The 25,828-nt window shown below is 31.0% G+C and overlaps 2 protein-coding genes across 2 annotated transcripts; one reads left to right on the top strand and one right to left on the bottom strand.

The window, feature by feature from the left end:
* Nucleotides 1-13,033: 13,033 nt before the first annotated feature.
* On the top strand, nucleotides 13,034-17,275 carry LOC114744876 (afadin- and alpha-actinin-binding protein-like). The gene is made up of 15 exons (XM_028933015.1): nucleotides 13,034-13,155; nucleotides 13,227-13,261; nucleotides 13,490-13,601; nucleotides 13,706-13,803; nucleotides 14,211-14,307; nucleotides 14,462-14,551; nucleotides 14,660-14,797; nucleotides 14,879-14,944; nucleotides 15,029-15,106; nucleotides 15,827-15,937; nucleotides 16,019-16,096; nucleotides 16,178-16,297; nucleotides 16,564-16,607; nucleotides 16,695-16,722; nucleotides 16,980-17,275. The coding sequence occupies exons 1-15, from the start codon at nucleotides 13,117-13,119 to the stop codon at nucleotides 16,992-16,994; spliced, it is 1,149 nt and encodes a 382-aa protein (XP_028788848.1). The 5' UTR covers nucleotides 13,034-13,116; the 3' UTR covers nucleotides 16,995-17,275.
* Nucleotides 17,276-18,470: 1,195 nt separating this feature from the next.
* On the bottom strand, nucleotides 18,471-19,144 carry LOC114744863 (uncharacterized). Its single transcript, XM_028933000.1, has one exon. It carries the CDS (start codon nucleotides 19,142-19,144, stop codon nucleotides 18,563-18,565), a length of 582 nt encoding a protein of 193 aa, XP_028788833.1. The 3' UTR covers nucleotides 18,471-18,562.
* Between the last annotated feature and the right edge of the window lie 6,684 nt (nucleotides 19,145-25,828).

Below are 25,828 nucleotides of genomic sequence, written 5' to 3'. Positions count from 1 at the left end.
TACATTACAAAATGGATTTTATATTTAGGAGTGGAGGAATAATTTTTATTATTTGTAAAACGTGGCTCTTTATAATGTTCTTTTCTTCCTACTTCTTTTATTTTTCTTCTTCTACCTAAACCAAGCCTTCTACCACTTGAAAACTCAATCAAATTGTGTAAAACCTAATTTCAGTATATGATGACTTTAAGTTTTTTTGGTACTTCAGACACTCTAAGTTATCTCCGCGCTATATAAAATGAACACGAGAATGTGTGCACGCCGCAACAACATATTGGACGCTGACTGGGAATGGAAGGAGGCAACCCACACGCAAAGGGTGAAATAAAAACAGCCAAAAGGTGAAATCAAATACGCCTCCGTTCTAAATGTAAGACCCTTATACTAATATATATAAGGGTCTTATATTTAGGATCGAAGGAATACTATTTTCTCCCGTTAATATAATAACTAATTTGACATTCAATTTAATTTTAAATATAAAATCTAATTTATTTTGTGTTTTTTATTTATTTATTTTTTAAATAATTATTATAGTTGTTTTATATATCTAGCTAATAAACATGATTAGTGAGGGTGTTTTATATAAAAAAAATCTATTTATTATGAATAATTAATTTAACTAATTTTTTTAATCTACTAGTCAAACTAAACTAAATTTTATATTAAGCATCGAAAGTAGTAATCAAATAATTAACAGGAAAACAAAAGAGACCATGTTACAAAATATGATGTCTTTTTCTTCTTTCATTTGTCCTTTTTTCTCTTGTTTCCTTTTCAAATCAAATTATGCGGATATCTTTCTATTTTTATAAGTTATACAGATATTCTTTTATTTCTTTTTATGTAATCCTTTTATATAGGTTTGAATAAATTCGATGTTTTATTAAAAAAAAAGTTATAAAGTTCTTCAAAATAAAAAATAATTTTTAAAAAGATCATAGTTTATTTTATTAAAATTTATACAAAATTTTTAGAAAATTTGGTGGAAAATCCCTAATTGTAAAATTTATTGTATAAAGGTAGCTAAAATTTGTTTTAGGATCCGGTGCGACCTATAAGTAACGGATGCAATTCCTGTCAATGGTGCCGAGCCAATATTCAAATATGTACAAAATAAAATATATTTACATATAGTTGAAGATATATTTCACGCAAATAAAAAAGAATTGTACTTGTTTAAGGATTAGAATCCTCGTTTGCTTTTCGGTAATAAATTTTGCGTCCTGCAATTTTTCCAAATTTCTAAAGAAATATTTAAAAAAAAATTATATAACTTGATGGGTGGCATTGAGGTGTCTAGTTTCGTCTAAATCTGTGTTTGTTTCGTATTCGTGTCTATATCTTATTGCATAAATCTCGGTCCTTACAAAACTAAAACGTACTAGGGGAGGAAAAAAAAATAGAGAGGGGAACAAACACACAATACTTTAAAAAAAAAATGCCAAGAAGGCTGAAAAGGACAGGGAGCAAGTCCCAAATTGAAAGATATGTGGAGGATATTACACTGTACACAGAGGGGGTGTTTAGGTAAGAATAAAATCATAGTTTCAAAAGTGTTTTTACGGTATATGAAGTGAATATATGAAAGAATTTGTCTCGATTAACGAAAAAATGTTTTTGAAAAGTGATTATGAGATGTTCCAAATACTCCATAAAAAAACGTCCAAACCACAAAATTCCACGGTAAGGGTTGTCATGTGACTCATTTCCCTTATTTTAATCATAAGTGGCCTGGTCCCAAACACAGAAATGTTCAAGTCAAAGTGATCAAGAAAAAACAAGGAGAGATTAAAAAAAAAGGAATTATTATGAAGTCTCAAAAAAGATTTCAATTGCGAATAAGCAGTATGATCCTATTGTTATTATTTTATGTACTAAAATTTATTATTACATGCTTTTCAGTTGTGATCATATTTTTAAGTGATTAATTTTTTTTGACCTGATTTTAAGTGATTAAATTAGACTTTATAGTAATTCACCGAAAAAAAAAAAGTGGCCTCCCTGTAATTGTATAGAAGAAGATTTGAGCTTGGCGTTACTCTGTATAGAAATTAAGACGAGGTACATAATTCATAATTTGCAAGTAATATTTTTTATTCTTCGTATCCTGAATATAATATCTATTTTGTAATATAATTTATATAATAAAATAATTTTTATATTTAGCATCGGAGAGTATATAATTTTATAGTACTAACTTGTTTTTTTAAAAGCCACATTGAATCTCAAATAGTTTAGATAAATTCAAGTCAAATCGCGGAAGCGTAAAACTCTTCAATGACCATTTATTTTGTATACAAAACCCGAACTCAAAATCCTACTTAAAACTTAAAAGGAATAAATGTCTAATATGAGCAAATTATCGAGAATTTATATAAATATATGTGGTATGAGTATTCATTTGAAAAATAATAGAAAAATTGGTTAAAATTTTTGTTTGAAAATTTAATTAGATAAAATGACTTAAATTTAAGCAACTATAATTATGATCCATAATTGTAAATTTTTATTTAATATATGTAATATATTATCAATGATGTGCAACAATAATCAACACCAAAATTATTTGCATACAACGAAAGATATATTACACAAAGTAAAATAAAAGTTGTATCATCTCAAATTCAAGTTCTCTTAGCCAATCAAGTTTTCAAACAGAAATTTTTTTATCAAATTTCTCAAGAAATAAGTTGCATTATCTCTAATATAGAAAGGATGTTGTTTTTTTTTTCATTAAAAGGCACTTTTTTTATTAAAAAAAAATTAGCCTGTCACAAAAAATATTATTTAAGCAAAGCCCAAACAATCAATTGGCAAAAGCCGACCCGACAAAAGATGAACGATGGCAAAATAGGGAAGAAAATAAAAAGCAAAGTTGCCCACACAATGTTGTTTTTTTTTTCCCCGGCAAATGTTGTATTATTAATATTTAAAAAAAAAGGTTATGAAACAGATGCTTTTATTAATTTATAACTTTGTAGTCAGTTTGACTATTCTAATATTTGATGTTGGTTGAACAAATGAATAAATTAGTCTAAAAAATTTTCTTGACTTCATTTATATTTATTGCTTATTGATCAAATAATTTGGTCTCCAAACAATGCTATATATGTTAATTGTATCATGATACCTACGAAATTTCTTTTTTTTTTTTTTCTTAATGGAGAAGGCAACTTTTTTGGGCATCCGTATTTTACATAGGTCACGTAATTTAATTTTAAACTCAGATCATGCATGTTTGGTTATTGTTTGAATATTTGTGAAAACATGAATATCTTATCTAGGATATAATAATATTTCTCATGCTAAGGATTAAATTTAGAATGTTTAGATTAAAAAAGAAAACTTGCATTGTGAAAAAAAATACACTCCTCTGATTCTAAATATGATATTTATTTCACAATATAAATTATATTACAAAACAAGTTTTATATTTAAAATCAGATAAGGATTCAACAACTCATCAAAACCGCTTTTCTTGTTGGTCAACGGAACATCCATGAGCATAAATTAGATTAGAAGAATATATTTCGTTAGTTATAATTTTCTATGATAAAAGAAATATGTATTTGCATGTTTCATTAAAAATATATAATATATGGAATGTACATTTTTTTAATTTTATTTTAATTTTTTATTTGAAAAATAATGACAGATAAATCCATTTATATATACTGTTACGATACTTTGTTACAAAACTGGAAAAAAACGTTTAATATTAGATTTGAATAAGGTGGCCTAATATAATATTTAAGTATGAATGGTCCATTTAAATGTTAAAGTATTGCCAAAACAATCACCACGTGTTAACATCTTGCTTTGAATATAATCAAAAATAATTTTCTTACCAGCATAATAAATAAATATAGTCTCAAAATCCCTCCTTGAATCCTAGGGAAATTCATAAGAAGCAATTAAGCGCAATATATAAATTATAAAGTCAACATGCGACTCTGTCACGATAACGTAAGGGTGAAAATTGTGAATAACATATTATAGCGAATGATCTTAAGACTTTAATATCTGTTTTATTTGACATTAATTTGTAACTTCATAGTTCCATAGTTCGTTAAAAAGGTGGGAATATGATTTTGCGATGCACTTCACCCTATTCAGAAGCTTTTAAGAATTACCATACATTCAACTCTTAATATAAAATCTACTGAATTAATCTGAATGAACTAAAAAAAAAAATCAAATAAATCATTCAATTATAATAAATGAAACGTGATAGTTTAAAATATTATTATATAATACTAGATTATATATTAATTTACAAGTAATGTTAATTGGTTTGAAGGAATAATAAATATGAGAAAAATTAATTATGATCTAATGTCTAGAATTAAATCCAACTTTTTAATTAACTTCTGCCTGGGTGTGTGCTCTTCTAATTAGAAACTTATATAGGGAGTAAGATATGCCTAATAGGTTTGCCAGTTATATTTTTTTTTAATGTGAAATTTATTGTTATTGAAAAAGATTTTAAGAATATTATTTGTACAATTAAGGTTAGTCTAAGGATTGTGTCACATTTAGTTCAGCTTTGAAAAATAAAATACATTGGCGGTCAATATTGATTAGGTCTGTGGAAAAAATTAATGCCACTGTGACGATTGATTGACTTATCTTAATCACCCTATAAAGAGAAAACTATGAACTTGATGATCAAATGAACTAGTCTTTTGTGCAGCATAGTACCAAAAAATTAATGTATATAAAAGGAGATTCAATTCCTGAGCTGAGTGGTTTTTAAGTTTAACCTTTTTAGGTCAAAATAAGCATAGGAAAGTGCATTCTCGTTAATTTACCATGCAAGTCTTGTATAATTGCATGCTCCGTCACACATGATTACATGAAAGACTGATGTCGGTGGGAAAGTGTGTATAAGTAAATATTTAGGGTTTGTTTGGATTGATTTATAAGTAACTTTTTAAACATAATTTATGGAATACGAGGTAAGTATGTGAAGAGAGTTTTGTCTCGACTTACATAAACTTGTTTAAAAGTCTGTTTTAAATTAAGCTCCAAACAAGCCCTTAAGCTATTTGACTTTGGGTTGGGTGGTTTTTAAATAGAATTAAAAAGGATAAAAATATACTTTTAACTTTGATTTCATTTCTTAAGTCATACCTCTGGTCCTAATTATAAAAGCTAATTAACTAATTTGAGGAGATCAAAAAAAGAAATTAAGTTAGTTATTATAATAAAGAGGTGTTGTTTTTCCTAAAATATCCTTGATAATCAAGTATATTGGCTAGAGTTGTTATTGTTAGAAGGATTATCTTGAAAAATATATACATAAATATTAAAGACAAAGTGGATTAGGGTCTTATATTTAGAATCAAAATAAAAGTCAAACAGGATCTTATATTAAGAATCAGATGTAGTATAATTTTGCCCGAATCTAGAGTGCCCCAAGCTTTTTTGGCTCGAATGGGAACACACCCTTTTAAATAGAAGATGTTGTGGTATTGAATCCCAACTAGTAGTGGTTATGAGCAGAACCACTACTAGTTTTGCAAAATGCCAATGGATTACGAAGTACATGGAAGAATGGGTGTGTGTAGGTCTGGGATAAGGTTAAAAAAAAAAAACTATATCTAATATATTTAATTTAATACAAAACTGTGATTTTGAGAAATCTTACATGAACCTAATGATTTTTGGATTCAAATTCTTAGCCGGAAAATGACTCATTCTTCGACCAATCAAAACTGTTCAGTAACTTCTTTACAAGCTGAATACCAAAAAATTATTATTTTGAACCATTCATATAAGCTGAATATTCAATTTTGTTTAAATAATAATTATATATTCTCTAACAAAACAAAAGAGAATCCGATCTAAGCTCTAAACAAATTTAGCACACAGCATGTGACTTTGTAAGTGGTTTTTGGGTGACATAAGGACCACCTAATTAAATTTGATTTTGCAAGGAGGCTTGTGACTTATAGTACTTACCCACTCCTTAATATAAATATAATTAATTAATCTAAATCGATTAAGGATGTTATTTAAATTATTTAATATGATATATTTTTTCTAAGACACCTAAGCATCTTCCTTAATTTTCTCCCCCCTCTCCCTCTCATCCACTTGATTATTGTTGGGAGAATATTAATATGGCTTATTTTAAAAAAATTGACAAAAATATGAAATAAATCTTACATACTACTCCGATCCTAGTGTGTGTAAGGGTATTATATTTAGGACTCAAAAAGTATATGACTAACATCAACTTTTTAATTAGATCCTATATTAAAAAGTGAAGGGGTAACAATTAATGATGTTTATTCTAAGAATACCAACAAGACATAATAAATGTTTTTTTTTTTTTTTGTAAAAGATGGGTGCCCATTGTTTTGCTCTCAACTCCCACCAAACTAGCTATTGAGATCCAACGAACCTTCCCTTATGTGATGAAACAAAGCTTGAAGTCAATTATATAACAACAGGTCAAGGACTGTTCCGCTATTTCAACCGAGCATTAATTTCAAGATAATTGATTTCCCTCCCCTTACTTGTGGGTATCTATGGAGTTCTAAGTATTAATTTTTATCAGATTACTTAGCAGATGTTCAAGAACACTTTCAAAAATCACTTTTATGTTTATAAAACAAAATTCTCCAAGCATACAACGTAAAATTATTCAAAATAAAACTAAATTAACTACTACCTCTGGTTTTTAGTATTCCTCCGGTTCTAAATATAAGACCATTTCTGTAGTGTAATTTACACTACAGAAAGGGTCTTATATTTAGGATCAGAAGAGTATAAGTGCTTATTTGATTTTTATTTTAGTTATAAATATAAGACCCCATTCAGTTTTGTTTTTTATATTTATTTATTTTCTTTCAAGACAGCCCTTATAATAATAATAATTTTAGCTAATACACTTGATTAGTGGTATACTATAAGAAAGGCAATACCAATTTATTACAAATAACTAACTTAACTAATTTTCTTAATTTACTAAAATTAGTCAATTAGCTCTTATATTAAGGATCGGAGGTAATATTAACTGCATATCTTTTCCTCCTTAATTTGATGCTGTGGCTTTGTAATAAGAAGGGTTGAAAGTATACTCAATACTTTAAAATCTTTTTTTAAGTGCATTTAGTATTCTAAAATATTTTATAGTGCATTGAACATCTTGAATTATATTTTCGGTTACATTATTTTCAGAGCAATTTTACATTTAGTAATTTAGGATTCTGTATGCATTTCAACCCTTAAAAAAAAGAAAATGGTTGCCACATAAGACGTAAATATTTCTGAATTATTACATGACATAATTTTTGTATTATCTGCGCGATTTTTATTATGGTGTTACGTTCTCAAAAGAAATCACGTGCTAGTCATGGGCAATGAGACATTCTATAAATATCATATTGATTGGTTGATAAAGACATAAAAAATAGGGTTTTTTTTATAAATCTTTTTTATATGTCACGTTCTAGATTTGACAATTAAAAATTCAAATTTACTTTTTATTTTTAGCGGAAAAAATATTTCAATTTGCGTGGAAGATTTTGATCCTCTCTTTTTTGGGTGAGGTTTAGTTGTAATCATCAATGATCATTAAATGTACTACCGAAAGCTCCAGACCCAGAAATATGTCCGACGTGTGTCCAATTATAATCATATATATTTCCTTTATGCAATCCTCAAATTCCCAAATCTGCGTTGGCCAAAAGAAAATCCCCCAATTTGCACCCAAGTAATCGTTTTTTTTAAATAAATAAATATTAAAAATCCTTAAGGGTCTGGTATGAGAGAAGTGGAGAGCAAGAAATATTTTAATGAATTCGATTTAAGAAATTGAACATAAGGGATTAAAAGCTTTTAATTAATTTTTCTTACTGTCTTATTTTATACTCCCTCCGTTCTTTATTACTCCCTCCGTTCCTTATTATAAGAGACGAATAACCGAATTACGTTGATAAAAAAAACAGTTAAAATTAGTTAAGAACAATTAATGTGTAAAAAGTATAATTTTTTTTTCCAAAAATGCCCTCATTAATAAGGAGAGAGAGCATGAGATAGAACAATAATAAATTCTTAAAAGAAAGAGAAGTGGGAAGGAGAGAGAATGTGAGTTGAAGACAATAAGTATGGGTAAAATAGGAAATCAACACAAAAAAGCAGAGACAACTTTTAAGCGTCTCTTATATTTAGGAACATGCTATAAGCATCAAATGTCTCTTATAATAAGGAACGGAGGGAGTATAAGAGACATTTGATGTTTATGGTATGTTCCTATATATAAGATACACTTAAAAGTTGTTTCTACTTTTTTGCATTGATTTTCTATTTTACCCATATTTATTATCTCCAACCCACATTCTCTCTCCCTCCCACTTCTCTTTCTTTTAATATTTTAATTATTCTCTCTCCTATTCTCTTTCCTTATTAATGAGGGCATGTTTGGAAAACAAATTATATTTTTTACACATTAATTGTTTTTAACTAATTTTAACTGTTTTTTTTATCAACGTATTTCGGTTATCTGTCTCTTATAATAAGGAACGGAGGGAATATCTTTTTTAATCCAAATTTTATAATTCAACTTTTTTAATGTAAGAAATAAAAAATAAAAAAAGGATCAAAATAGATAATTTTTTTCGATTTGATTATATATAAAGTCAACGAAAAAGAGAGTTTTCTTCTTTTGAATTGAATGAAATTACACGACAAAGTTCTCTTTTTTATAGTATTAATATAAATATAATTTTATACAATTTTTTTATTCTATTAGTTTACTCAACCTAAGAATTATTCAATGAATCTGTTGATTTGGAATCACAGGATGTGTAGATGGCACATATGATGAAGTCAAGTTCATTAAATTTTTTTTTTTCCATCTCCAATTTCATCTTACTTGGTTAGGATATTCCCCCAAGCAGGGACAAATTGGCTTAGTTTACAACATATGAATTCGATCCACATAACTGACTCGACTTAATGGTAGAACGAGTTGCTTATAGGCCAAGTTAGTTTAGTATTTGTGGAATCTTATAGTGGGCCTCAGTGAACTCAAACTCTAAAATGAAAAAAGGCAATCATAATTACAATACGATTAAAAAAATAGTTTTATTAGTTTCGTATAAAAATGAATTAAAAGCAATAAATAATAACAATATAATAGAGCAAATATTAGGTCCATGAAGTAGGACAATGTTAATCTAGGAGGGTATTTAAATAAAAATCAAACTATGATTTTAAAATTTTTTTTATAATATACAAAATAAATATGTTAGAGAAAGTTTTTTTGGCTAAAGTATAGGTATCCTCTTATTGGAGGCAATCCTATTCGAGATACTGTCAGGCACTAAATGTGAGCACCTTTTCTAACGGAGATTCAAAACTTGGCTCGTTACACTATGAGGGACCAGTCTCTTCTACTAAACCTAATCACTGTTAGTATGTGAGAGAAATTTCATATCAAATTAAGTGATAGCATTTCCTAAAAGTGTTTTTGGGAAACCAAAAAACACTACCTACTCATTATTGGTTACGCCCATGAATAAAGATCTGTGAAATTGAGCCTACATTGTTGAGAAAGCTCATCGTAATATGGCCCAGAAAGGTCCTCATAGCCCATTACCTTGACCCGATCATTTGGATCGAGGGTATGCATCTCATCTCATCTCATCTGAAAATGGTCCAGGTTTTCTAAAGTTAAACAAGAAAAAAAAAAAAGGAGGTGGGTATAGTAGAAAAATCTTGTTTTCATAGCACAGCAAATAAGATTTGAATCACCACTGATAAAACGTGTCAACATTTAGCGTTTGACAATGTATTAAACATGATTATTTTTAATAGAAGGATAGCTGTGCCTAACAAAAAAAGTTAAAAAAATCCATATTTAGAAAAGTTATTGTGATTTAAATCATTTACTGCTTTGAGCTTGAGCATGGTCAATTCTAACATGAATTAGTGGCGAAGAGAAGAGAAATTGATGGAGGCCATGACCCCCTAAGATTTTAAATTTTGTTGCGCAATTTTTTTGAAGAATCACTTTCATGTTTTACAAGACAAAGTTATTCTAACATATTTATTTATTTTGCAAAATTATTTAAAATAATCTAAACCAAGCACCCACTTATCCAATTTTTTTTTCAAAATCCATGTAAGTTTTATACTGTACATGGCTTGTAATTTTGACCTCCCTTTATAGTTAAATCCTGGCCGCTTCATCTAGAGGAGAAATTCATACACCATATATGATGACCGTACCATCAACAGGAATCCATTATCCATTATCTGGATAAACGTGGGTGCATCTATATATTGATGAAAAAGGTGACATTTGGGAAGCAAAGCTAATAATTACTGAGTGGTGGAGATAATGATATAAGAACATGTTTAATTAAATATTTGAAATCCAAGATTTCATTTTGAGTCCAGGATTCTTCAAGCATCCAATGTCCCCTATCTTGAGGCCAAAAAAAAAAAAGGTCCTCTTGGTTGTTTGACTTGGAAAAGCCAGGGCTCCAGCAACGGGACGCCCTGTATGGGTTTTGATGACTTGTCCTTGGTTAATCGGTGCTAGTAAAATGGGCTTTATTATTACAACTCATTTTGTCCTTTTTAAGAGACCCGGGCAGATCTTGAAGCTATTGTCAATAATGTGTTAACTCTTTCTCATCTTTAATGTCAAAGTTACTTAGAGCCGTTCTGAATAATTTATAAATAACTTTTTAATTCTGATTTATAAAATATGAAATAAGTATGTGAGGAAAATTTTATGTGCTTTCAAATGATTTTAAATGCTAATCTAAACAGGGCCTTAATTACTTTAGAAAAATTAAGAAAGTTAAATAAATAAGTTAGTATAACAAATATGATACCAACAGGGGTTAGCTCCAGCGGAAGGGACTAGTCCTTCACAACGTAGCGAATCAAGATTCGAATTCTCGCTGGAAGAGATGCTCACATTTAGTGCCTGATAGTGCCTCGAACAGAATTGCCTTGAATATAAAGATACCTATGCTTTAGTAAAAAAAAAAGATATGATCTCCTTAAAATACTCCTGTATAATATTAGGTTATATATCAGCTCATAAGTTAGGTAAATTTGTTTGAAGAAAAATAATAAATATAAGAAATAAAGCCAACTAGAATTTTTTAAGTATCTTCAAACTTGTATTCTCCTTTTGAAGGGATGAAATCACTTACTGTCTCAACTAACATTTTATTGTTGATATCTAGAGTTTTATAGTTAATATCACATCTAACTCCCCAACTAATTTTTATGTCACTAACTCATGTTTGCAGTCAATTTTTTGAGACAACTTTGTTTTTTAAAAAACATTTCTATGAACAAAAAATAGTTTTCAGCGCAATGTTTGTAACAGATATTGAGTGCATGAGTATTAATTTATGAATTTATTATTGTGGGGGTCCAGTGAATTGTACGGTAGATGCCAGCTATGTGAGCTCATGCAAATAATAATAGATGGTCACATTCTCACATGATCGATCAGATCTCCGCGAACAATGGTTGGCTTTGGATTTTATTACGTTGAAATGTGAGTACGGGTGTTCATGTGGGCTATTAGCCCGCTGTGTCTGTCCAAGTTCAGTAGAAAAATATTCAGTCCGCCCAAAAAAAAGAGCAAAAAAAAAAATTGGACATTTTCAGACAGGGTTAGATACCAGGCACGTTGTGCCGCTTTATCCATTTGACCTTGCTCAAAAAATATAAATAATTTTAGTTAAAAAATATAATACACATACATATTATCATGCTTTTAGAAGTAGTTTTTTAGTTGCTTTATTTTTAATAAATTATGGATAGTTGGATGTTATTTATTTCTTATTTAAGAAAGGGTATTGCGTTAGCACCCATTGTGTTGTGTATGGATGTGCAAGTAACGCAAAATTATGTGAACTACTAATATTTATATTTATTTTTTTAAATATTACAATTTGTGGAATTATATAATGTATTTAATGTTTAAAATATTATTTACGAGTTATTGATTGGAGTTTTCTTTTTATATGATATTATGAATAAATATCTCTACTTGGATAAGGATGCTCACCTAGCCAACCTAGCCAACCTAGCCTAAAATGACTTAAACTTTTCATTAGTATGTGTGGGCAGTAAGTTGCAAAATGTAATCTATTTATCTTTCGAGTTGGGTATCAGGTAGTGATTATGCTTGTCCAACCCTGTCCATATACAGCTTCAAACTAAACGTGGGTCCATGTTAACTTCTGCTTTAGATTTCCACGTCATAACTATAGTTTTTTTCTATATTTTTCTTTTCATTTTTCCATTCAATAAATTAAAACAATTGAAAAAAAAATTCTAGAAGAGGGTTATCTTAATCGTGTTCATGAGAAATAACAATCTCTTATTTAAGATAATTCTTACGATTTTTTTACCCTCACTAATGAGAGTATCTTAAAGAATAACTAATTAGTAATTAGTCAATTACACAAATAGGTATTTGTTTTTGTTAAAAAAAAAGCTTACATTTCTAATTTAATTACTAATTATTAATTTCAACTGCTTTTAACTATATCTGTTGAGTATGGATGAATTAGTTAACTGTGCTTTATAAAAAATGATATTTTTCAAAATATAACGAGTAATATTGACATTGCTGGCAAAAAAAAAAGGAGTAATATTGATATTGCCAAAAACCCGTTGGATATTTTATGACCGGAAGTAATATATTAATATTGAAGCTTTCAATCAAAAGTGATCATAAGCTTCCAAGCGAGAGCCGAATTGCCCTAAAAGGCTAGAAGCCTATTTGAGCTGCTGCGGGCAGAGCTTGGGACCTGGCGCCATTATTTTAGGCAACCTGCGAATCACCAAATATCTCTCTAATACTTCCAAGCAATAAAAGAACGCCACGTTCGCCTAACTACAAACTGGTCAACTATTTAAACCTTTCTGCAAGACACTTCTAAGACAGGAGCGTAGATCCCACCACAGCAGATAATACTTCGCCGCTTCGAAATTTATGTATATTTTTCTACAATAATTCAAATTACGCCTCGCTTTGTAGATCTACCAACAGTCGCATATGGAGACTCCGATCGATTGCACATACATTGCTTCTTTATCCGAAGCTTGAAGAAGCTCTCATCAATGCCGTTGCCATCAGCTGACGGAGAATTCAATCTTACGGTAAAAATCCCCCGTAAACACTACTCCCTCCTCATTCATATCTAACTTTTCCTTCTTCTCTTTCTCCGCAGCAATCTTCTCACTCTCAGCCTCCTTTCACGATGGGGTGAGTCGCACTTTCCCCTCTCATTCTTCTCTGGGTTTCTATACTAACTATGTGTGGCCTTGCGTTGCGCATTTGCGTTTGCGCCCTTCTGATCCATTCTGGGTTTTGCGCCAACCCTCCCGGGCTCGGCATTTTGTTTTTGATTTTTGGTTTTAAGTTTGTATGTTTATAAGTTGAGGTTTCTGATTTTATTTTATTTTATTCGTTAATTAATCCGACTCTCTCTAGGGAGTACACATTTGCGGATGCGGGGAATTTGGAGCATTGTGCCAAGTACTTGAATCAATCGCTTGTTACGTATGGATTTCCAGCTTCTCTGGATCTTTTTGCAAATGACCCTGTGAGAATTGATCTTGGATTTTACTACTTGTTCTCTGGTTCAAGAGGAAAAAAAAAACAGAGATATGGTTTTTAATATCGGTTTGTCTGTGCTTATTTTGGTAGGTTTCCATAGCACGGACTTGCAATTGCCTTTACTTCTTGCTTCAGCAGAGACAGCGTGATGTTGAATTTAGAGATTCTGCTAATGATCAGAGACAACGGTAAGTATACTGTTCACGCAATCATCTGAATTAATTAAGTTCTTCACTAGCGTATCCGATCCTTGAAGGCATAGGTTAGATACATGAGCCTTTGATAAGTATCGAGATTGAAAAACCTTTTTAGCTTCTTTTGCAGCTTTTTCTGGCTCTTTTTAATTTGAAAGGTATTAGGGGTCTATTATCTTTGTGTATTTTGTTTTCAGGTATTTGGTTTCCTTCTATTATATAACACATTGTTTTTCAATGGTCTGTTGACGCATTTGGGTCAAGAAAGTGTTGGATGGCCACAATGAGGCAATGATAGTTTGAACTAGTCGAAAACTAGCATCTGAAGTTCAGAACATCACCTAAGTGTCCTAATTCACGAATATCTGATCAGGCCTTTTCCCTTATCTTTTTCGATGCAGACTATTATCTGATATATCAAGATTGGAGGCCAAAGTTGAGAGACTTGAAGGACAGCTGCAAGCCAAAGACAGGGAGATAGCAACAATTACTAGAACGGTTAGATAGATGATGATCATGTTATTGCGAATGTAAAAATGCTAAGACAATTAAAGTGTTCCAGTTATGCCAATATTTAAAAATATGCTATTTTGCTAAGTAATTCTACTACATTTTTTTAATGTTAATATCTGTGAAAATTCTTCCTTTTCAGGAAGCTAAGAACACAGCAGCTCTCAAGGCCCAAATTGAGAAGCTCCAACAAGAACGAGATGAATTTCAAAAAATGGTTCTCGGTAATCAGGTTAGAAACTGGATCTACATTGTTTCTTGCTCCATGTTTCTGGGCAACTACCATTTGAAAATGGAAAAATATTTGACACTTGAAATAATTATGTCAATTCTGCCAAAGCAAGTAAGAACTCAGCAAATGCATGAGATGAAGAAGAAGGAAAAAGAATACATAAAGTTACAAGAGAGGTTAAACCAAGTATTGATGGAGAAGAAGAAGGAATCTAGGTCAGGCATGGAAATAATGAATTTGCTTCAGGTATCAACAATCTCATTTTGCTCATTAGCCCTTCATTTTCATGTTGATTTGTTATTTATGACATGTGTGTTATGTAAACAGAAAGAAGGGAGGCAGCGTGGAACGTGGAATGGGAAGAAGGCAGACAATGATTTTTATAAAAAGATTGTAATATGCTCTGACCCTGTCGTTATAGCTTTTAGTATATTTGGTCATTGATTATCTCTGACATATTGTTCAACATATTCTAAGGTGGATGCTTATGAAGCGAAAAATCAAGGACTAGTGGCTGAGAATGCTGATTTAAGAGCCTTGCTAAGATCAATGCAGGTTGGCCATTGTTTATTGATTGATATTGTTAATTGGTCCAATATCTTCAAGACAAATTATGAATCTGATTCTCCTGGCTCCTGCTGCCATTTTCTGTTGAATATACTTATGATGTGGTTTTGGATTCTTCATCCATTTTCTATTTCCTATTATAGAGTGACAGGCATTTTTGTTTCTAAATTTTCCTTGCCCTCAATTTGATAATAGGTACTCTCTGTTCCTATTCTCTTTGCTATGAATATCGCTGTGCGCGCCCCTTGGCTGATGACAAAGTTGACCTCAATTTTTCTTTTACATCTTGCCCCATCAGAATTAGCATGAAGTTGCCCCTTTCAAATATGAACACTTGGCGCTTTTGCTCGTGTGACTGCTGACTTCTAATGAATAACGTAGTGCTAAACTGTTGAATGATTGTGGCAACTTTTGATATGGTGGAGTTGGGACAATGGTCTTGCTGTAACTGTCCACCAGCTTATTACGTTAAAGATGGATATGGAAAAGGAAACCTGTCTTTCTTTATCTGCAAAGAATAGCTTTATAATGCTTTCCTGCGTGATGATATGTTTACAAGTAGGCGGGCCATTAACATTTTATCCATCTAATTATGGATTTGAAATTCAGCATTTTGTTTCCGGGTTTCATTTTGAGATTTTAGTAGCTGCCTTTCGGCATGTAGCTTTCTGCCTATGATTCTGAGATTTAGAAGTGACCTGCTTCCAGGGGGACATGCGTGAGTTCTTAAATGCTCCTAATGGGCCATCAAAGCAATCGCTTACTGCCGATGAAAGAGGTGAAAGTGATCCTTCACGATCTCCATTGGTTGGGAGGACGGTATGGAGGCTTTTTACTTTTCAAATACTTCCTTCCCAATTGAAAACTATTGTATGAAATAATTGGGTTTGCTCTCTGCAGGATGTCTTCGACCTACCTTTTCACATGGCCAGAGATAAAATAGAAGAAAGCCTTCGTAACAAGATGTCTTCCATAAAGGTATCTGTTTAATATCTCTATGCACCAGAGTATTTTCATAGACGAATGGTTTTGGGTCGCTAATGGCCTTGAAATATGAAGGAGCGAATGGTTCAGTTGCAAGATGCTCAGAAAGGAGCAGAAGTTTCCTCAGAAGCAACTGAGAGGGAACTAGAGCTTGAAGCTCAACTTGTTGAAGCGAGGAGCATCATACAGGAGCAGGTAATGGTTTTCCCTTTAGATATTGCAGGATAGGTTCAAGTCAATCACTTGTCCAGATTTTTTTTATTTTTTTTTATTTTTATTTTTTTTGGGGGTGGGGGGGCATTTGCAATGTTGTCCTGGATCAGATTAAACAAGGTTTCCTTTTGAGCTGTCTACTCTCTGAGCTAGCTGTTTGGCAATTTATTTCTTGCAGACCTCAGTTTGTGTTTATTTGATGATGCATATTTATTTAAAAGCTGATTTGATAATGTGTTATACTTCAGGCTTCCATAATGTCTAAACATCTTGCCAAGTCTGAGAGGCCAAGGTACTTACATTATGCTTCGGATTTGTTAAGCACTGCTTATATTTATACATTTCTCCAAGTAATTGAGCCGATTATGTAATTTTTCAGGCAATCGGTCATCTCATCACCTGCTGAGGTATGTATTTGTGCAAGTGTATGCTTTTTTCTCTTTAGGGTGAGATTTATTTGATGTGAAGTTGCAAATCAACCTAAGTTACCGTAATCTTATGAGGGTGAAGCATCTTTCAGTCTTACAAATCAACCTAAGTTCCAATAGTTCAATAAGACTGAAAGATGCTTCACCCTCATAAGATTAAAAGTTGTTACTGCTATTGCACCTCATATTGTGCTACTGGTTACTGCGTTGTGATGTTGTTGCTTCTTCATTTGCAGGCAGTGTGCAACTAGGAATGCTGTGGCCGCTAGTTTAGTTATTGACACACGATTAATCAAGTCAACACTATCAGAATGTGTAACTAACCAATGTTGCCCTTGATTGTGTTGACAAAGCCCACCCCGAGGCTGAGGTGTAAGGTGTAATATCGTTGTAATTATTAGTATGTTGTAATTAATTAATGTTATCGCATCTTTGGAACTGCTTAGAGAAGAAAAGATATTCATGTGTCACAAGTATTACAATCAAATTTAATAGCATTTCATTTTGGATGCTTAAACGTTTTATATTGCTACTGCAAGTTCTGGTAAGAGGGAGACTCTCTGGATTTTGGATACTCCTTTTTATATTTTTTTTTTTGCCAATTTTAAAGAAACAGACAAAAATGTCATGTATAATACACAGAATTAACATCTGTATCGATCGCAAAAACTTTTCTAATATATTATTCATGATTGATGAGCAAATAATTTGATTCATTTTTCCAAGCTTTTATAAAACACAAAGGATTATGTTTGGTTTTTAGGTATAAACATAAAAAAGAAATAATGATGTGAATAGACGGAATTACGAATCAATATATTCAATTCAACTAAAATCTGTACAGTGAGTCACAAATCGTGAGACTATCTTTTATATTTGGCGCAATTTATGTGATCTATTTGTCTAGTTTGGTCTAAAATAAAAAAATTAAATATTATTTTATTTATATGTTTAGTTGGATGAAAATGATGTAAAAATATATACTGTAAAATTAGTATAGGATTACATCAAAATAACTGATACAATTGCTATCCCTTTTATAATTTTATCGTTATCACAAGCTTTATAACTACTCTTTCCTTTTTGACTGAAGGAGCATATATCTACCAAAAGTATAGAGTAATCGTTCCTGACCACTGCAGACCAAATGATAAACCTTTTTAAGTATGTAGTACGTATAATAGACTTGAAACTAAGAAAATCTGCAGAAATATTATAAAAGTGAAAATGCTATGAATATAAAGCATAACTAACAGTATTTAAGTAATAACCAATATATAATATGGGGAAGTTTAGAAAAATTGACAAACCTTTATTACAAATAACCAATTTAAAGGGTGTTTGGAAGCACCGAAAAGTGCTTCTCAGAAGCACTTTTCTGCAAAATAAGACAAACTCCTCTACATATTTGCTTCGTATACCGTAAAAATACTTTTAAAATCATGGTTTTGATTCTATCTAAACACCTCCTTAATTAATTTTTTCAATCTCTTTAAATTAATTATTTAGTTCTTAATTAAGTACCGGAACTGGACGTAACATGATTGAAGGGAGAATGACGTTTGGATACCTTATAATAAAATTATCAACATTTTATTACCTTAGAAATCTCAAGAATTAGTGGTAAATGGATGTATTCAAAGCACTGAGATGTCATATAGTCTCTTTCAAGTTAAATGTACGCATGTTATTTTCCCTAATATTAGAACTTAGAGCAAGTTCATAAAATAAATATTTATAAACCACAAATAATAACGTATCATATTTCATCCAACGCTTCCCCACAAAATAAAAGAAACGTATGAGAAGTATGATAACATCAATCTCGCCTCGCAAAAGAAACATGGAATTTGCTCACATACACTGGAAAGCAACTCAAAGGCTTCCCATATATTCCTCTGATAGGACTCTGTGAGCGACTTGAAGAAGAAGAAGACAAGCTCGAATCAAAGGGCAAAGACATAGCCACAGATTCACGATCAGACAAGCTCTTTACTCCTGCAAATGCATCGAAACTATCACCATATTCTTGTGAGCCTTCTCTGACGACATTCTTACTCCTACGGGTCTGTTTCTTGATGAGTATTACGATAGCTTTTCTCTTCCAAAATCGAAACCTGGTAGACCAGTTTGAAGAAGACGAGGAGGAAGAAGAAGAAGGCTTGGAGAACTGTGAATGATCCGAAATAGAAGGCCAAGGAAGGTTGGAGCTGAGAATCGCAGGTGGTGGCGTCAATGGAGGAATAATGTTTTGTTGCTGCTGAGGATGTTTTGGGATTCCAGGTTGCATTTCCCATTGGAATGGCACTCCTTCGTTACATCGAAAGTCAGAGAATCCCACAGAATCGTTCCTTGAGAGAATGTTATTAATGTTCTTATTTTCATTCTCATCAAGCTCCATATGAATTGTTGCAGCTTTTTAGAGCTTCGATCTGATCCGTTGTATGTTTATATAGAAATTATTCATGTATATGTCGTAGTCCTTGGGACATGCATTTGGAGACAAAACGTTAGGCAGTTAATTTGACTTTGTTTTCTAGTTAGAGTGATTTAACATATATTGTTGTTGTTGGCCAGAAAAATGCCGATGTTTTGAAAAATGCACGTGGTAGGGGCTCTTCTTGTCCTTTAAATTAAACAAATAATTGAAGATTAAATTACTCGTTTTTGTCCATGGAGCAGATACAGTCGAAAGAATTCTACCACTTACCATTCATATATTCTATTACCTCCGGTTCTTAATATAAAACCTTATTTGATTTTTATTTTGGTCCTAAATATAAGACCTCAATCTACTTTGTCTCTCATATTTATGTATTTTTTTTCAAGATAGTTCTCCTAACAATGGTAGTTATAGCCAATACACTTAATTAACAATGATATTTTAGGAAAGACAACACATATTTATTACAAATAACTAATTTAACTTCTTTCTTAATCTCCTCAAATTAGTCAATTAGCTCTTATAATTAGGACCGAAGGTAGTATATAGAAAGTTGATTTTTTTTATTGCTTATAGGTATTCTCTAATTGGATCCAATTTTATATGGTTGGATACTAACTATAAATAAGTTTATAAGATATAATAGTTTGAGAAAAAATAATAAATTATGAAAGACAAAGTGAATTAAAATTTTATATTTTGAGCCAATTTAATTTTCAATGATTAGCTCCTATATAGAGACAGAAAAAAGTGTACATATATACTACCTCCGGTCCTTAATATAAGACTCTATTTGACTTTTATTTTGATCCTAAATATAAGATCCCAATCCACTTTGTCTCTCATATTTATACTTTTTTTTTTTCAAAGTAGCCCTTCTAACAATAATAGTTCTAGTCAATACACTTGATTGGTAAGGATATTTTAGAAAAGACAACACTTATTTAAGATAAATAACTAACTCAACTTACTCTTTAATCTCTTCAAATTAGTCAACTAGCTCTTATAATTAGGACCGGATGTAGTATTATACACTTCTTAAAAACAAATATTAATATTTAACAAGAAGAAAAAGATCGGGTTGTAGCTGTCTTTGCTTCTTCGATAGTATTGCTTCATATTGTTGTTTATGTGAAGAACTTTGAGTATTCAGTAAACTCAAAATTCGTTAAACCTACCTTAAAGAAGATAAAATATAAAATTTCTCAAGCTAAGTCATATCTCACACCCCACTTTAGAGAATTTATTTATTGTTAAATGTTAAGTACTCTATGTGGATGACCTAACCTTTACTTAACATATAAATTAACTCATAGATCCCTTTGCTATACAGGAAAAAAAAAGGGTCTAAATTAATTAATAAGACTACGAATTGGTAATAATAAAAAAATGAAGAAAGAAACCCTAGAAAGCGAAGTCATTTGGAAATACATCTTTGATTGGGAAATAAGGGACATGATGACTAACTTTTCTCCGTCGCAAAGAAAACAGGGTCCATGAACGATTCAATGAATTTCGATAAATGTCACTATTTCATTACTGTTAATAATGAAGTTGACTTTTGACTTTGCTGGTCCTATATCTTGGCATGTAAGTTTGATATAGTTTGTTACCAGAATGATTGGAAGGTAGTTACCTGACTTGTGGAATTAGTTATTCCCATGTGCCATTCGACAAATAAGAAGTTGACGAGTAAATTTCTAGAATATGAGCAATGAAGTTTCTTCTTTCACTTAAATATGTCTTTTTCTATATGCACTTTGAACACGAGAACAAACCCAATAAGTGTTTGATTTATACACTTTTTATCTCTATATTTTTTTTGGATTAAGATACAATTTTAACAATCTAATTTTTCGTTTTGAGTATTTAGCAGCATTAAGTTTCGAAGGATGGATACAAACAATCCATTAAAAACAGAGCAATTTTTTCATTTCTCTTGATTAAGCCAAACGTCGGTTGTTTATTTTAAGGCTAAAGTATATTTTTAGTCTTTTAATTTTACACAAGATTTTATTTTGATCTTTTAACTTTAAAATGTAAATTTTTGTCCTCTAATCCTAGAATTGTTAACAAAAAATGATAATATTAAACTCTTGAATGCTGATAAAACATTACTAGATACTAACATATTAAGTTTAATATTTAAAACAATCCTGCATGATTGTTACAAAAAAATATCATTTAAGACTAACAATTTTGGAGTTAAAAAACTAAAAGTATACTTTTTAAAGTTAAGGGACCAAACTGAAATCTTAGATTAAGTTAAAGGACCAAACATATAAATTTTAGCCTTGTTTTAATGAATCTCGCTTATTTCTTACTCATCTCTCTCACTCTCCTCTCTCCTTTAATCTTCTTCCTGTCTGCCCAAATTGAACACTAACTTAGCTTCCAGTATCCAATTTAGTATATTGACCAGATTCCTCTCCTTATTAACTGACCATGCATGCTGGTTGACCCATTTTTCAGATATGCGCGTATTGTGACATATGTCATATATGTGCTAGAGTTTAAAAAAAAAAAAAAGACACCATAAAAACATGCTAAGTGCGTTTTGCCAAAAAAAAAAAACAAAAGAAAAGGCCACCCATCCCCTCGAAACCGTTTTCAATGTGGCAGAATTTTTAATAAATAATTTCTAGGTTTTTTTTTGGAAAACTGAAAATAAAAAAATTGTCAATAAAGTTGTGCCTAATTATATATTTGATAATGGTGTAAATACTTTGCAACTAATTCAATATATCTAGGAGTGAAAGTAGATTAGGCCCCTATGGGGAGTTTACAGTCTAGCCTACTTTAAGTCTAGCCTAACCCATTTAGTAAATAGGCTAGGCTCAGGCTTAGGCTTATTGCAAGGCCTATTTAGATAAATAGGCCAGGCCTATTTTTATAAGGCCTAGCCTACAAGCCTACAGACTTAGCATATTTAACTTTTTTTTAATTTACACTATTATATAATATAATCTAAATTAATTTTATAAATTATTTATAAAATTACTTAGCTATAATCTTAAGTCTCACATCTTATCGTTTACGCACAAACGCAACCCTTTCATCAATCAATCTTTTACCTCTACACTTGTTTTCTTTGATCACTCAAGATGACTACGTTAGCTCACTCTCTCTCCCCTGATTTACGTTGTTCACTAAAGCATAATAATTGTAGTAAGTTTGTTTTAGTGATGCCCAAATGAAATATTATAATACTGTTAGAAAAGCAAGAGGTAAAATCTAGCTTTATATGCCACTTGTTGGGTTTGGTTGATTTTAGAAAATATATCTCCTTAGTCAACATATAATTGGTTTTTCTTATTCATATTTGCTGGAACAATTGTTTTCAGTAAGCATTCTTTTTCCTTACTAGACTCTTATTATCTTATATTGTATATGATAATAGATCATAAGCTTTTAGGACATAATGTAGGCTTTAAAATAGGTTTGAAGAGTTCTACATGAATTTAGAAGCATGTGCTTTTAAACCTATTTAAATACCTAAATTTTAAGTAGGCTTTTAAAAAAGCTTTCAGGCCTTATCAGGTTTTTTGAAGGCTCAAACTCGAGCTTAAAAAAAAGCCTACATACAGGCTCAGGCTCAAGCCCAGACTTTAGATCTCTGATGCAGGCTCAGGCCTATTTAGCTAAAACCTAACCTAGCCTATTTCCACCCCTAAATATATCCACAAACCACAAGCATTTGGCATATATAATAAAACATAAAACATTTAATGAAAGACCTAATCTTAGGATTTTAACTTTTTTATGGGAGTAGAGTATACTTGGTTTATTAATATGATTGGATTAGTCATTCATAATACAGCGAGTATACTTGGTTTATTACAAGTGCCTACATCTCCCCTAAACTAGATTGTCTTAAATGGGAAAATTGTATCTTTAATCATATTTATATTTTATTGGATTTTCTCACTTACACATTTCAAAATTTATAAACCATTATCGCTGTATAGAATAGTAGTAAAACATTTAATAAAAACACAAAACTTACACCATCTCAGATTATTATGAATGGATATTTTCAATTTTTCATCTTTAAACAAGTTGTTAGTGGCTAATAATTCTCAAATCTCAATTCTTATCTGTCCTTTGTAAGCCGCCCAAGAGAAACTAATCTCAATTATTAACTAAGGAGACTTTTGGCCCCATAAAAAAAAAAAAAACTTGGATGATACTTATGAAGAAGAACGGAAAAAAAGGTAAATTGTAGTTAATTATGAAGAATATAAATTAACATATGTTGAAATAGTTTTATATTTATATATATTTATCTTAATTATAAATGATATTAAACATATTTTGATGAATCTTATCCTTTAAATTTCAAAATTTGAAAGTGCATGCATATATATATGTTAAAATATATAAAATTTAGAAATTGTGATTTGACCAGAGATTTAGCAATTACTAATACGAATAAAGGAAATTAATTTAAGAATCGAGATTTGATTAAATCAAATTATATCTAATGAGTGGTTAACCACACTATTAATCTATTATATATCTTCCAATTTTGTCGATTTCCATGCCATATACACCTTGAATTCAAAAACCCTAATTTCAATTCAGTCGTTATTGCTTTTGCATATGGTTTGATTCATTCATTCATATTATGGGAGCCATAGGGAACAGAACAGAGAATGAGACCATCAATTCAAAGCCGAGATCAGTCTTAGAAGGCAATAAGAAGTTCGTGAATAAGATCTTGATGAGAAGCAAATCGAAATGTTCAACTTCTTTCAGATACTTCCGATCAAAGTGCTCTCAAATTCCATTTGCTTGGGAATCGCAGCCTGGCAAGCCAAAACCTCATCATCAACCACTTCCTTCTTCTTCCATGAATTGGCAAGATCAGATCAATGAGCCATACCACTACGAATCGTCGTCGTCATTTCCCCCACATACATCAAAATCATTCCCTACCAAACCTAAATCCAGGTTTTGGCTTTGGAATAAACTCAAGAAAGCCCGTAAGCTTAATTTTAACATGTTTCACACTTAGTTTCTTTTTCTTTCTTTTTTGGTTCACAATTTTAAGTGTGTCTTTGTAGTTTTTTTTCCCCCGAGGAAATGTTTCTTTGTTGCATTGCCACGTCTTTGGAAAATTCATGAAGTGGCCTTCGTCTTCATTTTTTTTTTCAAATAATTTGTAGAGAATCATAAATAATAGCAGCCCATATTCGCTTTTCTTATTGTAGACAGATTAGATGTTTAAATTTTACATGTAAACAAACACAGAATTATATGATGGCATGGAAGTTTCCTATTAGAGATAAATTCCTATATCTTGGTTTTACGAAATTTCAAATTCCAATTTCTGTCCTTTTCTTCTGGATGCATACAATTACTTGCGATTATTACTACAAATTATGCTATTTTCGTCTGTTATATAATAGATGAGCAGATTACTATGTAAGCCCATATTCTTATCAATCAAGAATGGTGTGAATTAGCTTCTAAATGAAAGTAAATTTTAGATGATTGTTAACAAGTCCTATTTATATATGCTAACCTATGGTACTTTGTATAATTATTCTATCATTTGGCACAGGCTTGGACCAATTGGTAATTCGTTTTTCGACCTGGGCAGCTTTATGATTTCCCCCTTTAATTTGTACGTTTTATTAGGCGCTGCACATTGAAAAATCAGAAATCTTCCTTTCAACACGTTAGCTAGGTTTTCCAACCAACTTGTTAGTAACTGAAAGAACATCATTAAAATCCCCTAATATTGAAAGAGGAGCAATCAATGATGGCAGCCACAGCATTTCTCGTTCCAGTCTAGAAACTTAATGCTTGTTCTTCCCAAGAAGGGCCATGCATATATGAAAGATGTAAACCTGGGAAATACATGGCTCAAGTCAATATATAGTTCAATGAATGCAGCCAAATACACGATTATCATTACGAGTAAATGATAAAACACGATTGATCTATGTTTAATGAAAATTTCCAATCTAAATGCACGATTTCAACAAGATTAAGAGAATAGAGTTACTGAATAATAGAATTATGAAATATAAGAGGGGTCAACCACAACTACGGAAGAATCAGAAAGAAGTTTCAAACAAGAAATTCCACAAATCATGGTAATTTTGGCCAAAAGAGAGAGGGCATGGGCTAAGCTTGAATGGAGGAAAATAGGGGGAGAGAGTATTAGGAAAGGAAAACTTCAAAACAGAAAAAGTGGAAAATTTTCTATTTTATCTACTTTTTTCTCCTAGTATTTTTTTTATGAAAAATGGTAAAAAAAGGACTTTGAAAATAAAAAAATTACAAACAGAGACCCATTACACTATGAATATTGGTTTTGATAATAATTGATAAGCAAATGATAATAATTTTTGTGAATGCTTCTGTATGTGAATTTTCAATTTCTAAGGTTCTTTTTAACCCTTTTTGTCTACTGTAATTATTTTCCGAGCCCAACATGGGACAGATCATACAAGTCCTTTGAGTTACTTTTGGGCAAGTTCATATCCGGCCTATAATCCTTTTCGCCCCATTTTAAAAAAGCCTTGTTTCATAACAAAGAAAAGACTCCCTTGTCTCGTTTGGAAGCAGCGACGGGATGTGCTCAGTTTAAGGAAGGCCTTGTTTGGCTTCAAGTTCATGTTCCTGGCAAGG

The sequence above is a fragment of the Neltuma alba genome, unplaced genomic scaffold (genome assembly GCF_004799145.2).
Source record: "Neltuma alba isolate B1F8T4 unplaced genomic scaffold, ASM479914v2 tig00004466_pilon, whole genome shotgun sequence".
NCBI classification, from domain to species: Eukaryota; Viridiplantae; Streptophyta; class Magnoliopsida; order Fabales; family Fabaceae; genus Neltuma; species Neltuma alba.
Note: the sequence above shows the minus strand (reverse complement) of the source record. Positions and strands in the feature narration are given on the sequence as shown.

Excerpts from the sequence above, each read along its gene's own strand:
- LOC114744876 (XM_028933015.1), top strand. The coding sequence starts at position 13,117 with ATGCCGTTGCCATCAGCTGACGGAGAATTCAATCTTACG. Across the intron at positions 13,156-13,226 it reads ACGGAGAATTCAATCTTACG|CAATCTTCTCACTCTCAGCC; the intron begins GTAAAAATCCCC and ends CTTTCTCCGCAG. Across the intron at positions 14,945-15,028 it reads ATGATTTTTATAAAAAGATT|GTGGATGCTTATGAAGCGAA; the intron begins GTAATATGCTCT and ends ACATATTCTAAG.
- LOC114744863 (XM_028933000.1), bottom strand. The coding sequence starts at position 19,144 with ATGGAGCTTGATGAGAATGAAAATAAGAACATTAATAACATTCTCTCA.